General features: G+C 32.7%; 2 protein-coding genes across 2 annotated transcripts; one reads left to right on the top strand and one right to left on the bottom strand.

The window, feature by feature from the left end:
* Positions 1 to 7,583: 7,583 nt before the first annotated feature.
* LOC110722974 (heavy metal-associated isoprenylated plant protein 20-like) lies at positions 7,584 to 8,784 on the top strand. Its single transcript, XM_021902246.1, has 3 exons — positions 7,584 to 7,658; positions 7,867 to 7,942; positions 8,453 to 8,784. The coding sequence occupies exons 1-3, from the start codon at positions 7,584 to 7,586 to the stop codon at positions 8,782 to 8,784; spliced, it is 483 nt and encodes a 160-aa protein (XP_021757938.1).
* A 602-nt stretch (positions 8,785 to 9,386) lies between these two features.
* LOC110723136 lies at positions 9,387 to 10,798 on the bottom strand. The gene is made up of 2 exons (XM_021902449.1): positions 9,591 to 10,798; positions 9,387 to 9,476 (listed from the first exon to the last, which is right to left on the bottom strand). The coding sequence occupies exon 1, from the start codon at positions 10,300 to 10,302 to the stop codon at positions 9,622 to 9,624; it is 681 nt and encodes a 226-aa protein (XP_021758141.1). The 5' UTR covers positions 10,303 to 10,798; the 3' UTR covers positions 9,387 to 9,476; positions 9,591 to 9,621.
* Between the last annotated feature and the right edge of the window lie 1,910 nt (positions 10,799 to 12,708).

The following is a 12,708-nucleotide window of genomic DNA, read 5'->3' as shown; positions in this document are numbered from 1 at the left end:
TTCTTAAAAAATAAAATTGCAAAGTGTAAGTCCAATATGTGAGTCGATGTCATTGACTAAAACTTGATCATATAGGATTAGTCACTAATCAAATCCACTTTAGTAGATTTTATGAATCTATAATAATGTAGAAAATTTAATTGGGTTGTCGCTACTTAAATTGTCAATTACTGTCTCGTCCTTGTCACAACACTTTTTACACTTTATACAGTGTCACTGTGTCAGTAATTCTTTTGCTTGTTTAAATTACTGTTATGCTATTAATTTATAACGTTACATAAAGCTCACAATTACAGTACTAGTTTGAATTTTTTTAATGCATTTACTACTTGGCATAAGTAAAATAGAATTTAAAAAGAGTAAATTTAAAAACATAGCAGAAATAGGAATCGCAGGAGGAGATTGGTCCATTGCAAAATAAAAGACAGTCGTACGAATCAATACATTTGAAGGAGTACCTTAAAGTAAAATAAAAACTTGTATTTTTGGTTTTGCATCGACTGCCAAACAATTATAAAAATCTCTCAAAAGCAAAATTTATGTTAAGATGTGCATAGCACATGTTAAACACATATAATACACATGTGACATGATGTTCATTTCTTGTATCTAAATGTACAATATAATCGTGTTCTTGCTTCTTAATTTGTGTGATTTATTTTTTGTTAAATGCATCTCAAGATATTAATTATCAAGATAAATTCAATTTATAATACTTCCTCCGTCTCCGATTGATAGTCACTTTTGAAGAAAAAGCACGGGAATTGAGGAGATAAACATACTTTCCTATTTTAATTAAATATCTTACATAGGAATTGAATAGATTAGCTTTTTGCTACGAGTAATTTTTTATAGGCAAATGGAGTACTTTGGCAAATGTTTTTTTTGACAAATGTTATTACTACTCGTACTATTTATCAAACTTGTGAGACTACATGTGTGTAATAGTAAATTATGAAATAGAAATGGACAAATAGAAGTGACAAAAGCTATTACTATGAGTTGAATTTTTTATTTTTTATTTTTAAAAATAACTCCTCTAGTAATCTTAAATTCTTAATGAGAGGGGGAACATCGAACGTGTCATGAAGATTTGTGGGCCAAAGAAATAGACCGACAGAAAATAATATATGGAGTGATACTGAGAATTGAGTCCATTTTTTTAATTTTTGGTTGGGCTTTCATTAATAAGAAATTATACAAATGAAGTCCTTTAGAAATTTGTAAACTTGTGTATGATACTAATTTAGGGTATGTATGATAAATGAGTAAAATCTGAGGGGGTGGGCCAATTTTAAACTACAGCCTCATCCATTTCTAAGGAAGTGCATGTGGAATTGTGGATTCATGCTCTCATCTTAAGGCCGTATATGAGTATATCATGGCTCTCTTTGTTTCTTTCTCGGAACCTCTATTAAGCATACGGGTACATAAAGAGTTATGTGTATCTAAGAGTAATATTTTTACGAAATATGTAAGATAGATTAATTGACTACGGATCATCTTTATTATAAGTACACTAATGTAGTAATGTATATGTAAGATTTTTTATTATTTCTTCTTCACACTATGTTTTGAAATACTAATGTATTCCGTATAATATGAGTCAATTACTATGAAAAGTTCATAAGTAACTTAACCTTCAAGTCCATTTCAAATTGTATTTTGCAAATCTGAATCAATTTGAAATCAAACGAAATGACTAATTACGATAATATATAAGTAAGTTGAAATGAACATAACTCAAAATTCCAAAAAACCCACTTATTACCTTAAATAATTAAAATCAAGTGAATATAACGCATCATCAACATTAAATAATCTAAGTTTTGCACACATAATGGATTTGGAAAGGTAGTTGAAATAGATGACATAGGATTATTATAGGATAAAGAAGCAACCACATGCTAAGTTTGCACTTAGCAAATAGACATTGGGCCGAAAGATTATGCACAAAATACTGAGAGTCGGCTTTTCGCTAATCAAGCCAAATTAATCATGACGTCAATTATTAATTGTCTTTAAGTTGGGCCTTCTGGTTTTCAATCCACATTGCATTACAAAAATTAGTGGGTCCAATTATATTTAACCTAGGTGTTGTACCTATGATGGCCATACACGTGTTAAAATTATCTATTACTTTTCACTTTTTTTCTATTAAAAAACTTTAGGGAGGTTTTTTTTTTATTTTTATTTTTTATATACAAAAATAATACTAGTAGTAATTTAAATGGCTTTTGTTTTATCTTCCTACATCATTTTTGGGTATGGCCTTGGGTCGAATAAAGATGTCTCATGATAAGGTAGCAAACTAGCTAGTGGCTTGGTAAGATTATGACCCTGTTTGATAATTAACTATACGAAGTAGTTATTATTATGAACGTTGTTGTTATCAGTTTTCTAATTCTAATACACAGTTACTCATTAGAATTACGTACGATTTGTATTAGTTGTTTCATTGTTTGTTACTCATCATACTTTGGCTAAGTGTAAAGATGGCACTCGGTCGGGCCGACCCGATCCAAAGCCCGACATGGAAAAAGCAGGCACGGCACGAGAAAAAATGCACGACACGACACGGTACTGTGCGTGTGGGCCGTGAGCCACCTTTATTAGAGAGAAGCACGATAAGGCACGGCACGGCTGGGCTCGACATGACAAAGCACGCTAAAATCAATGTAATTTTGCTTAGGCACACAAGCACAACACGACCGATACAATGGCACTTGGGCCTGGGTAGTGCATGAGCCAACATTTAGAAAACTTCGGCCCGACACAACACGACACGAAACTCATGGGCCGAGCCATGAGCCGGGCCTAACTAACCCCAAAGTACATGGGCCTGGCAGTCTGGCATGAGGCACAATCCGGCACGGCCTAGAGCCATCTTTAGCTAGGTGGGATACTAATACGTATGGGGAATGAATTTGTATGAACTCCTTTCCCTAAAACCTCCAATTTTGGGCAGAACTTAATTTAATATAATTTTCCGCTTGGCTTCCGTAAAAAAAAAAAAACAAAACAAAAAAAAGAGTTGGTATTTATTTTGTGCTACTGTTGTTGTTAGTAGCTACTTGATTGTGTAGAATGCCTAATATTGACAAATTGACACAATTATTTTTTTATTTTTGAATGTTTGATATATAGGTAGTATTTGTAAAGTAAATCAGTGAAAAACAAGATTTACATCACTCATATTTTAGTTGTTTCATTAAGATTTCATATTTTTACCAATTTGTAATTATAAAATTGAAATTATTATATTTTCTTAAAATGTATATATTGAGATGAATCCAATAAGATGCGTCACAGTTATTTTGTATATTTTATTATACTCCACATATAGTAGTTATAAAAGAAAAAAAGTTAAAAATGAAGTGAATAAAATAGAGGAAGTACTAGCAACTTAAAAATAAAAATACTCAGCATTGTAAAAATGTTATACTACCTCTGTAACGGAGGTAGTAAATAGAACACAAGGCCCACCAAAATCTCTCTGTGAGTTACCAAGCATCAAGGCCCAATGGTTAACACAAGGGTAGAGGTGAGAATCAATCCCAAAATCTCTTGAAATCGGGAGAGAAGCTCTAACCACTTGAGCTATCCCTCACTCTTAGTAATTGTTCTTAGTAATTGTTCTTCTTCCTTTTCTAAGTCCTTTTGTCTTAAAATGATTGAATTAGTGATAATTAAGTATATATGGACCATGGTAAACCCATGTTCTATTTTTTATTTGTGATGGAGAAAGTCATGTTAAATGTTAAGACAATAAGATTTTTATTTATTTATTTAGATTTTTTTAACGAATATTAAGACAATATGAAACGAATATGGACAATATATATAAAGAGGAGTGCTCGGTCAAACAAGAACTAATGAGGTTTCATACTAAAATCAATTGATAATAGTAAGAGTAGATAAATTGTGTTCTATTGTTTGTTTGTGATACAGGAATAATATAGTTCATCATATTACGCTCACATTAGATGATAATGTCCCAAATTTCTCATTGAACTATATTGGTAGAATACATTTTGTTAGAAAGTGAATTAGAAGACGTTCCAATTAATATTTAGGTTTACCCTACTTTCAGATAATTAATAGAGAATTTCACCATTGATTTGATATGTCTAGTGTCATAAATTTTTATATTCAAGCAATCAAGTAGATGGTGGTCAAGCTTTAACTAGCACGTACCATTTATTTGGGGGTTAAGGGAGCACTTTCATGTGATAATTAGTACCTCTTCAACGTGATGAACCACCACCTCTTGTGGTAGTCCTTAGATTCTTCCAAATTGTTCAAGCTCTTATGGGATCCGCTATAATCTTAGAGGTGTCAAGTACTAACCCAATTTAAAATATCCCGACCTAATCTGAAGTGACTTGATCCAAGATTTGATTTACGTGAAGATAAAAAATAATCTATCAGTTCCAACTAGACGGCTAGACCTTATTAGAAGCTAACCATTGTCTTTAATTGGCACCTATACAACAACATACACATTGTTGATTGATTTAAAAAACTATTCTTTTTAATAATTGAAGATATCGGCAATAATGAGATTGATGACTATAGTGATTTGCATCCATGTCTTGTCATAATTAACATACGTATCAGGGGCTAATTAACCTAATTGACTTAACTTGAATTTAGGGGCTAACCTTGTCTAATTGACTTAACTTGAATTTATGTATAATCGACTAAGTACATGGAACAATCAATGTGCATGCATGATGAATTAATATATATTTATGAAACATAATTATATTATATGTACTATAGTATGGGTATTTACATATAGCATGCAAGACTTGACTCAGTCGATAAAACTTCCTACCTCAAAATTTATATGCGCGATGAAAAAGATTAAACTAGAGTCTTTACATGGACAACCAATGTGCATGTCATATGAGCTTTGTTACGCGTATGAATACAAGTATGTCTATACCGTATCTATGTACAACGGTGTATGTAAATCTTTGGATTTTGAAGATTATAAAAGGCGTGTGTATAATTTTCCATGACCATTTATTAGTTGATGGATATGGACATGCTCACATGCTCACATTTATGATAATTTCAAGTATTATTTTAATATAGCATACTAATAATACTATTAAGTATTATCCACATTAAAAGATCATGAAAAGTTTTTGTGGCAATTTAACGCCGAACACATGATAATGTTCCACATTAAACCATTAATGCATGTGATCAACTAGTACACTTGTACAGTAGTTCTCATAAAATTGTGTATAGTATGCGATAAATGCTTCAATGCACAAGTACTTTGAGATTCACTTGCCTATATCCATTTATACGCACATTAATTTATGCAAGTGAAAAAGTAGAGTTGAAAAATGGATAGATGAGCGTGGATTCCAACTTAATAGAAAAAAAGACTTTTAAAAGACAATATAAGTTACTACATGACATTGTAGTTTAAATAACAGATCCCACATGATAACTAATCGAATTCTCTATATTTTACCACAAGTGAATTTGATTACATGTACATAACTACATTCATATGTGCTTTTGGTTAGTTTAAGCCCTTCCTTTAGCTGAACTTATTTTACAGAATCTCATCACTTTAGTTCCAACTTTATTTAGGTACCCTAATTTTTCTTGAGGTTTTAATGTTACAACAACAAAATTTCCATGCATCTGTAAACACAAATTTTAAATCTGCAAAATATGGATTCAAAATAAATGCAACAAAGTGTTAATTTTATTAATCTGATAATTTTGGGGTACAATCTCTAATTTGCTCCTCTGATTCGATCTCCACTTTGACTTTGACGTAATTCACGAATTGAATTGATTCTCGAACGAGGGCCGTCGAGGCTTGAACTCGATCGAAGATTTGATGCAGACCTTTGACTTGTTGTTGATGTAGACCTTTAACTTGTTGTTGATGTAGATCTTTGACTTGAATTCTTGATTGAGGGCCCACGAGGCTTGATCTCGATCAATGACTATTTTATATAGAGATTTTGATGATTTGAAGTCCTTCTTTCCTTTGTGTTGAGGGCCGTTGAGGCTTGATCTCTTCCATGAGTTATCTTCTAGAGTAGAATGACACGTCGAATGCTTGTTGTTCTTCTTTTAGGTTTTGAGAGGATTCTTTTGGAGAAATTTAGAGTATTTGATGAGAGTTTTTCTCTGAAGAGGTTTAGAGTATTTGAGACGTTTTCTCTATATTTTAATTCTCTCTAGTTTTCTCTCTCTCTAGGTTTTCCTCTCAATTTTTCCTTCTCTTGGTTGTTCTCTTCTCTTTTTGGTTTTTCCTCCTCTTCCCCCCAAATGATATGAAGAGAGCTCTATTTATAGAGTGTATGACACCTAGGGTTAGGGTTAAATGTACATTGGAATTGGGCCTTTGACTTGGTAATCTTGACTCATTTATGTAGCTTAACCCATTTAAATAGGTTTTTACAATTAAATAAACAAATTTAATCAAAATAATTAAAATGGGCTAATTTATATTATTTCACCCAAAATAATTAATTTTAAATAAATAGTCAAACCATTAAGTCAACAAATTGACTTTTGACCCATATAATATCTAATGTGGCATTTATATAAATTTTTCGTGCCTACAGCATCATTTAGCAATTTGGTCACACATGCTATTGACTCATCTAACAATTTGCTCATTTAATCTTTAGCAACTTGGTTACACATGCTATTGATTATTAACAACTTTTCTCATTTATAGCTAACAAAATTTCCATGCATCATTTAGCAATTTGCTCATTTAATCCTTAGCTTCAAGTACTAACTCAAACATAGCTAACTTGGATGATCAAAGCTGCCAATGATCATAAGGATGCCATGTTCTTTAAAGCTTCGGCGAAACCCAATAAATCGGAGTCATACATAACAATAATCTAGCAGAGGATATAGACTACATGTACATGTATACATACTAGTATCAATATTAGTCAGCTTGAGATCAGAATGACAGAAGCTAACTTCAGCTGATCGCGATGATGACTGTCTCAATCTTCAGATTCTGATCTCTCATGAGTGTTCTGACTAAGATCAAAATAAGTAAGCGTTTTCTAGTCTCTTCATCAGATTCTGTTCTGATCTGTTATGGCTACATCACTTAACTTTTGTAACATTCTCAATACTTTTTGACATTTTCATTGGCATATTAGTTAGTTGAATCATACACATGTATATTATCGATTTTAGCTGTCAAAAATACTACAATTATACTTGTGTTCTATAATAATAGACGTCGAATTATATATGCAACTTACCATAAGATTTTATAATGGGACCATGGATATCAACTTATTCCAAACCCTCCATACATGGTTGCTTAGCTTTACTTTCTACCATAAGATTTTATAATGAGACCACAACTTGCTTTTTTCTACCATCTTTAGCCCACCCAAAAATTAGCTTTTTTAAGGGGTTATTATGCTAGGCTGCTACTTAGATCACATCCAAAAAACAAGTCAAAACAGAATTACAACTTGCAAACTACTTGCTAGTTCTCTGATTGTATTTTTCTCTGTATCTGCATTGACATCAGTAAGAGAAGCGCGACAGATTGAAAGAAAGACATGGGGTTCTTGAATCATATCTTGGACTTTTTCGATGCTTCGATCCCTAGGCATAAGAAACGTAAGCCAATGCAGGTGACCTTTCTCATTTTTTTTTTGTACAATGTACATAATTTTATGATCTCTTGTTCATGTTTTTGTTTAGTCCCTCTATTCTTTTATTTCTTTACTTGGTTTGAAGTAATTATTTTGATGTCTAAGGACTAGAGTTGTATATGAATCATATAATGAGAACCGCGAAAATTGTACTAACTAAGCGTAGTCTCCATTTATGTGACAACAGACTGTTGAGATCAAGGTGAAAATGGACTGCGATGGTTGTGAAAGAAGAGTCAGAAACTCTGTTATTCATATCAAAGGTAAATACATTTAATATGTTCTAATTTTATTTACCACTTGGTTTGTGAATTTATATTTGTAAGAAAACTACAAATGTACATACACTAAACATTCCCTAATTTCACTAATTTGATCACTTGCATACACTAATTCTCTCATGTATCAAAAGATATCAGAAAATTTGTCATAATTTGTCTTAAAGAGTTGCTAAATTAAAAAGTAATTTTTGAGACTTTTTATTAGAAAGTTATAAATATCTTAATTTTAAGCATGTAGTATGTATAAATCCTAAAACATAGTAATGAACGTGTTAAGGACTAGAGTTGTACACTTTTTGACCAATTTACTATTAATAATAAATATGCGTGTTGAAGAGTGTAGTTGGCTTAATTGATTGTATCATTTCCTTTGTGCATTCTAAGTTGTGACATCGAATATTTAAAGTGCTTTTAGAGATCGAGCTTTGTTATACTTTACATTGCCAAAATATCAATTTACTAATATGTCCGCGTATGCTTATATATATATAGGAGTGAAATCCGTGGATGTGAACCGGAAGCTTAGCAAAGTAACAGTAACCGGAAACGTAGAGCCTAATAGGGTGTTAAACAAAGTGAAGAGAACAGGAAAGCGAGCCGAGTTTTGGCCATATGTCCCATACACTATGGTAGCATACCCTTATGCAGCTCAAGCTTATGACAAGAAAGCACCTTCTGGCTATGTTAAGAATGCACCTCAAGCATATGCTGGTAATAATAATGATGGTCCTCATGAGAAATACACTCAATTATTTAGTGATGATAACCCTAATGCTTCATGTAACATAAATCTATCAATTAATCATTTGAGTTGGGTTACTTAGTAAGATTTTGACACTTTAGATGAAAGAAGTTTTATATGAGTTTCATCTAATAAAGAATGTTTTGTTTTAGCAAATTATGTACACCCTTGATGTCAAATCATTAAATGTGTTTTGTTATCAACAGTTTATGAATTTTTTTTCATAGGTAGTACAGGTTTTTGATTAATCTTGAATATAAAATAAATAAGAATAGTTTTATTAGGTAAAATTGATTGAACAATGAAATGTAGTGTTGGCATACTTTTCCATGTTATGGAAAATGTACTCGTATAAACGGTAATGAAGAATTTATATATATTGTTTTAAAGAGTTTTAAGTGTTTGTCTACGTCATTTAATAAATTGACTCATGGTATATGTATAACAATCATATTAAATTGAGTGAATTAACTTTGGACATACGAGTACCACCAAAAAATAAGAGTAACATTACAAATAAAGAAAAATCCACCATGTAATTAAGAATCAAATATCATTGATATATTCCTCATTATTTTCTATCAAATTATATGAATCAAAAAATTGATAAATTAATCTCTCAAGCACACAAGTAGTGGTCACTTGCTTTGTTTGTACATCAAATTCAATCTTTTTACTTTCAAAAAAAAAATAAAAAATAAAAAAAAAAATCAACCGGACCACATTGCTTCATCCCTCAAATCTCAATTTTTTCCAAGTTAGTCCAACATTTCCCTGAAAAAAAAAAATCAAAATAAAAAATTAAGAAACAAAAATCAAAATCTATAAAATAAAATATGAAGAAAAAATTAAGATCAGTAATATTTTCTTAATTAATTAATTTCATACCAATTGCTGTAATTAGCTCTTAATAACCCCATCAAATTATGCAAAGAAACAATTTAGGAGCAGGAAAAGCAAGACCTGCAAATAAAACTAAGCAAAAAGTAACCAAATTATTAGAACACCAAATCTTAGGCTTCCATTTAATCTCAACACTTGAGCTTTTCTTAATCTTATAGTTGATGTTACAAAAACTCATTTCTTTAGCCAAATCAAAGCTAGCCCCTTTCATCCTCAGCTCTTGGACCGCCCGGCCGAGCGCCCGGCTATCGGTTTTTTCTCTCCTCAACTTCTCAGTCACCTTCCAATACCTCCACAATTTCACCTGAACCAACACCGCTATTGCCACCGAGGTTGCCGCCCCAAGAAAGGACGGCACCCACCATTTCTGACACCGGGTTAAACCCGAATGAGCCCCTTGGATCGACGCTGAGCAGGAGGAGGTGAAAAGGAGGGTTGTCACAAAGGCATGGAATACAAGAAAGGAGAGACAAAGGTGGAAGATCTCACGGCGGAGATTGTCTAATTTGGATTCGTTAACATCGATTCGACGAGCGAAGAGGTGTTCTTCTCTTTGCCAGAGTTTAAGGAGGAGTAAATGGCCTGGACTTTTCGAGATTTCCATCATTGGGTGTTGTTGAATCATTGTTGCTGTTTTCAGATTTTGATCTTGGTTTACTGGGATTTCTACTATGTGGGTGTCATTTGACTCTCCCATTTTATTACTCGAGTTTGAAGAACAAAAAGGATCGGAGGGAGTATTATACAATAAAGATTCCGAAAAAGGAACTGAATTTGGAATTGGAACAAATTGTTGATGAATTTCAGATAATTATTGAAGAAAAAAGGAAATAAATTACAGAAATGGGAAATAATTTAGATTGAGAAGAGTGAGGAAGAGAAAGTTTAAGGGAGAAGAGAATGGAAAGTAAGAGAAACAGGGGAGATTACCTGATATTTGAAATGGGGGAGATAACGGATAGAATTTGTTAACGGTCACATTTTATGAGAGTTGTGACAACGGTCATATTTTTTTCCCGCTCTGTAACCGCTATGCGCATGAATTATGAGAGGCTTTTACTTTCTTGTATGTTTCATTTTATACATTTTAATCAATTTTTCTGTAACATGAAATTTGTTTAATGGATATTCACAATGGTATTTGTGGCATTGTTTTTTTTAAGTTTAAGATCGCAAATCTTACCAATTAAAATACAGATTTAAAATATATAGTGGCGGAGCCAGCGAGGGACATGTACACCTGTCTCTACAATTAAAAGAAATAAAGAACATACACTCTTCCTTTCTTATATGTTTCATTTTTTTTATTTTTTATTTTTTATTAAATAAAAATTGCCATATTTACGCATTTTTAATCGTATGATTTTATCATTGATTTTAATTTTTTTTTTGTCAAATTATGGGTAGTTACTCTTTATACCGCTCCCATATTCTTAACCATCCCATATTCTTAACCACCAATTCAATTTAACATCTTGTGAAAGGTCAAGGAGAAAAACTAAGACAATCCCTTGAAGTAAATTCCGAAAAATATCACTTGGGAGCTCATCATAATTTTGCACGTCTTCATTGTTGAACAAGTTATTAAAATAATTACCAGTGTTTGCTTGGACCTCATCCTTGCTATATATGCAACCATTCTCCATTAACCTGAGAATTAATTGCTGAAATTTTGTTCCTCCAATGCTATATGTACTTAATTGAAAGTAGGTGGTATTTTTATCACCATCTCTAATCCTTTTAACCTGAGATTTATAGTTAAAGTTTTGATTCAACAAAAAATCACGAGCCTTTACCAAAGCTAAAGTATATTGCACCTCGTATATTTAGAAGTTATAATTGAGGTTGTACATGCAGCTTGCTATTGTGAAGTTTATAGCCTTAATTTAAATTAACAATGTGATTAACCAAAACTACAATAGCTTATGATCTATTGTGGATGCTCTAATCCTATTGCCCCATATTATTGGCTACAACCCAAATTGTTGCAAATTTCAAGATAATAAAGGTGGAGGAAATGAGTGTGCACCATCTTTGGAGAAAAGTTAGAAAAAAACAATTACTAAAACAAGTTGTTGTTGTTATTATTCTTATTATTATTCTTATTCTTCTTCTTATTATTATTATTATTAGAAAATTTTGCATTAAATCATCTTTTATAACCTTTTAATTGCAAAAAACCACCTTATAAATTTTTTTTCGCAAAAACACACCTTAATCGTAAAATTTTTTGCATTCACACACCTTTTCCCGGAAAATACCCATTGACCTTGTATTCCGGGGTTGACTCGACCACGTGCCTCGCACGTGACACCCTAAAACCACTAACCCTCCCTTTTCCGGCGGCCAACCAAATTCCCCACCCTACTGCCGGCGAAGGCGACCACCTCCCTACCGTAGCGACGGTGTTCTTGCTCCCTTCCCTTTCCCCCAACCCACGAATTCTCTCTCCTCCTGTTCCACCTAACCACCATCACTTCCTTCACTCTCACCACCCGAACCCAAGATCCACCACCACCACTACCCACTTTCCTTAAGCGCCGCCCACAAATTCTCTCTCTTCCTCTTCCTCCTAAAGCGTCGTCGTTCGATTTATTGCCCAGACCCAAACTCCGTTGTTCGTCAACCGCCATGGATGTTGCACTTCATGAAGGTACGAGAATTGGGTTTAGGGCTTGAGGGTTGGGTTTAAGGACGGGAATTGGGAAAGGGAGGGGATGAGGTCGTCGGCGACGAAGGAGGGAGGTGGTCGCCGGCCACTGGAAGTGGGTGGCTGGGGAAAAGGGAGGGTTAGCGGTTTTAGGGCGTCTCATGGTCGAGTCAACCCCTGAAAACCAAGTCAATGGGTATTTTCCGGGAAAAGGTGTGTGATTGCAAAAAAATTTACGATTAAGGTGTGTTTTTGCGAAATTTTTTTATAAGGTGGTTTCTTGCAATTAAAGTGTTATAAAAGGTGGTTTAATGTAAAATTTCCTTATTATTATTATTATTATTAATATTATTAATATTATTATTATTATTATTATTATTATTATTTATGAATGTGCTATAATCTTCTTCTTCTTCTTCTTTTTTTTTTATTTATTTTTTTTATTTTTTTTTG

This window comes from Chenopodium quinoa, unplaced genomic scaffold (genome assembly GCF_001683475.1).
Source record: "Chenopodium quinoa cultivar QQ74 unplaced genomic scaffold, ASM168347v1, whole genome shotgun sequence".
NCBI lineage: Eukaryota > Viridiplantae > Streptophyta > Magnoliopsida > Caryophyllales > Amaranthaceae > Chenopodium > Chenopodium quinoa.
The sequence above is the reverse complement of the archived record's forward strand: the minus strand, read 5'-3'. Positions and strand labels throughout refer to the sequence as shown.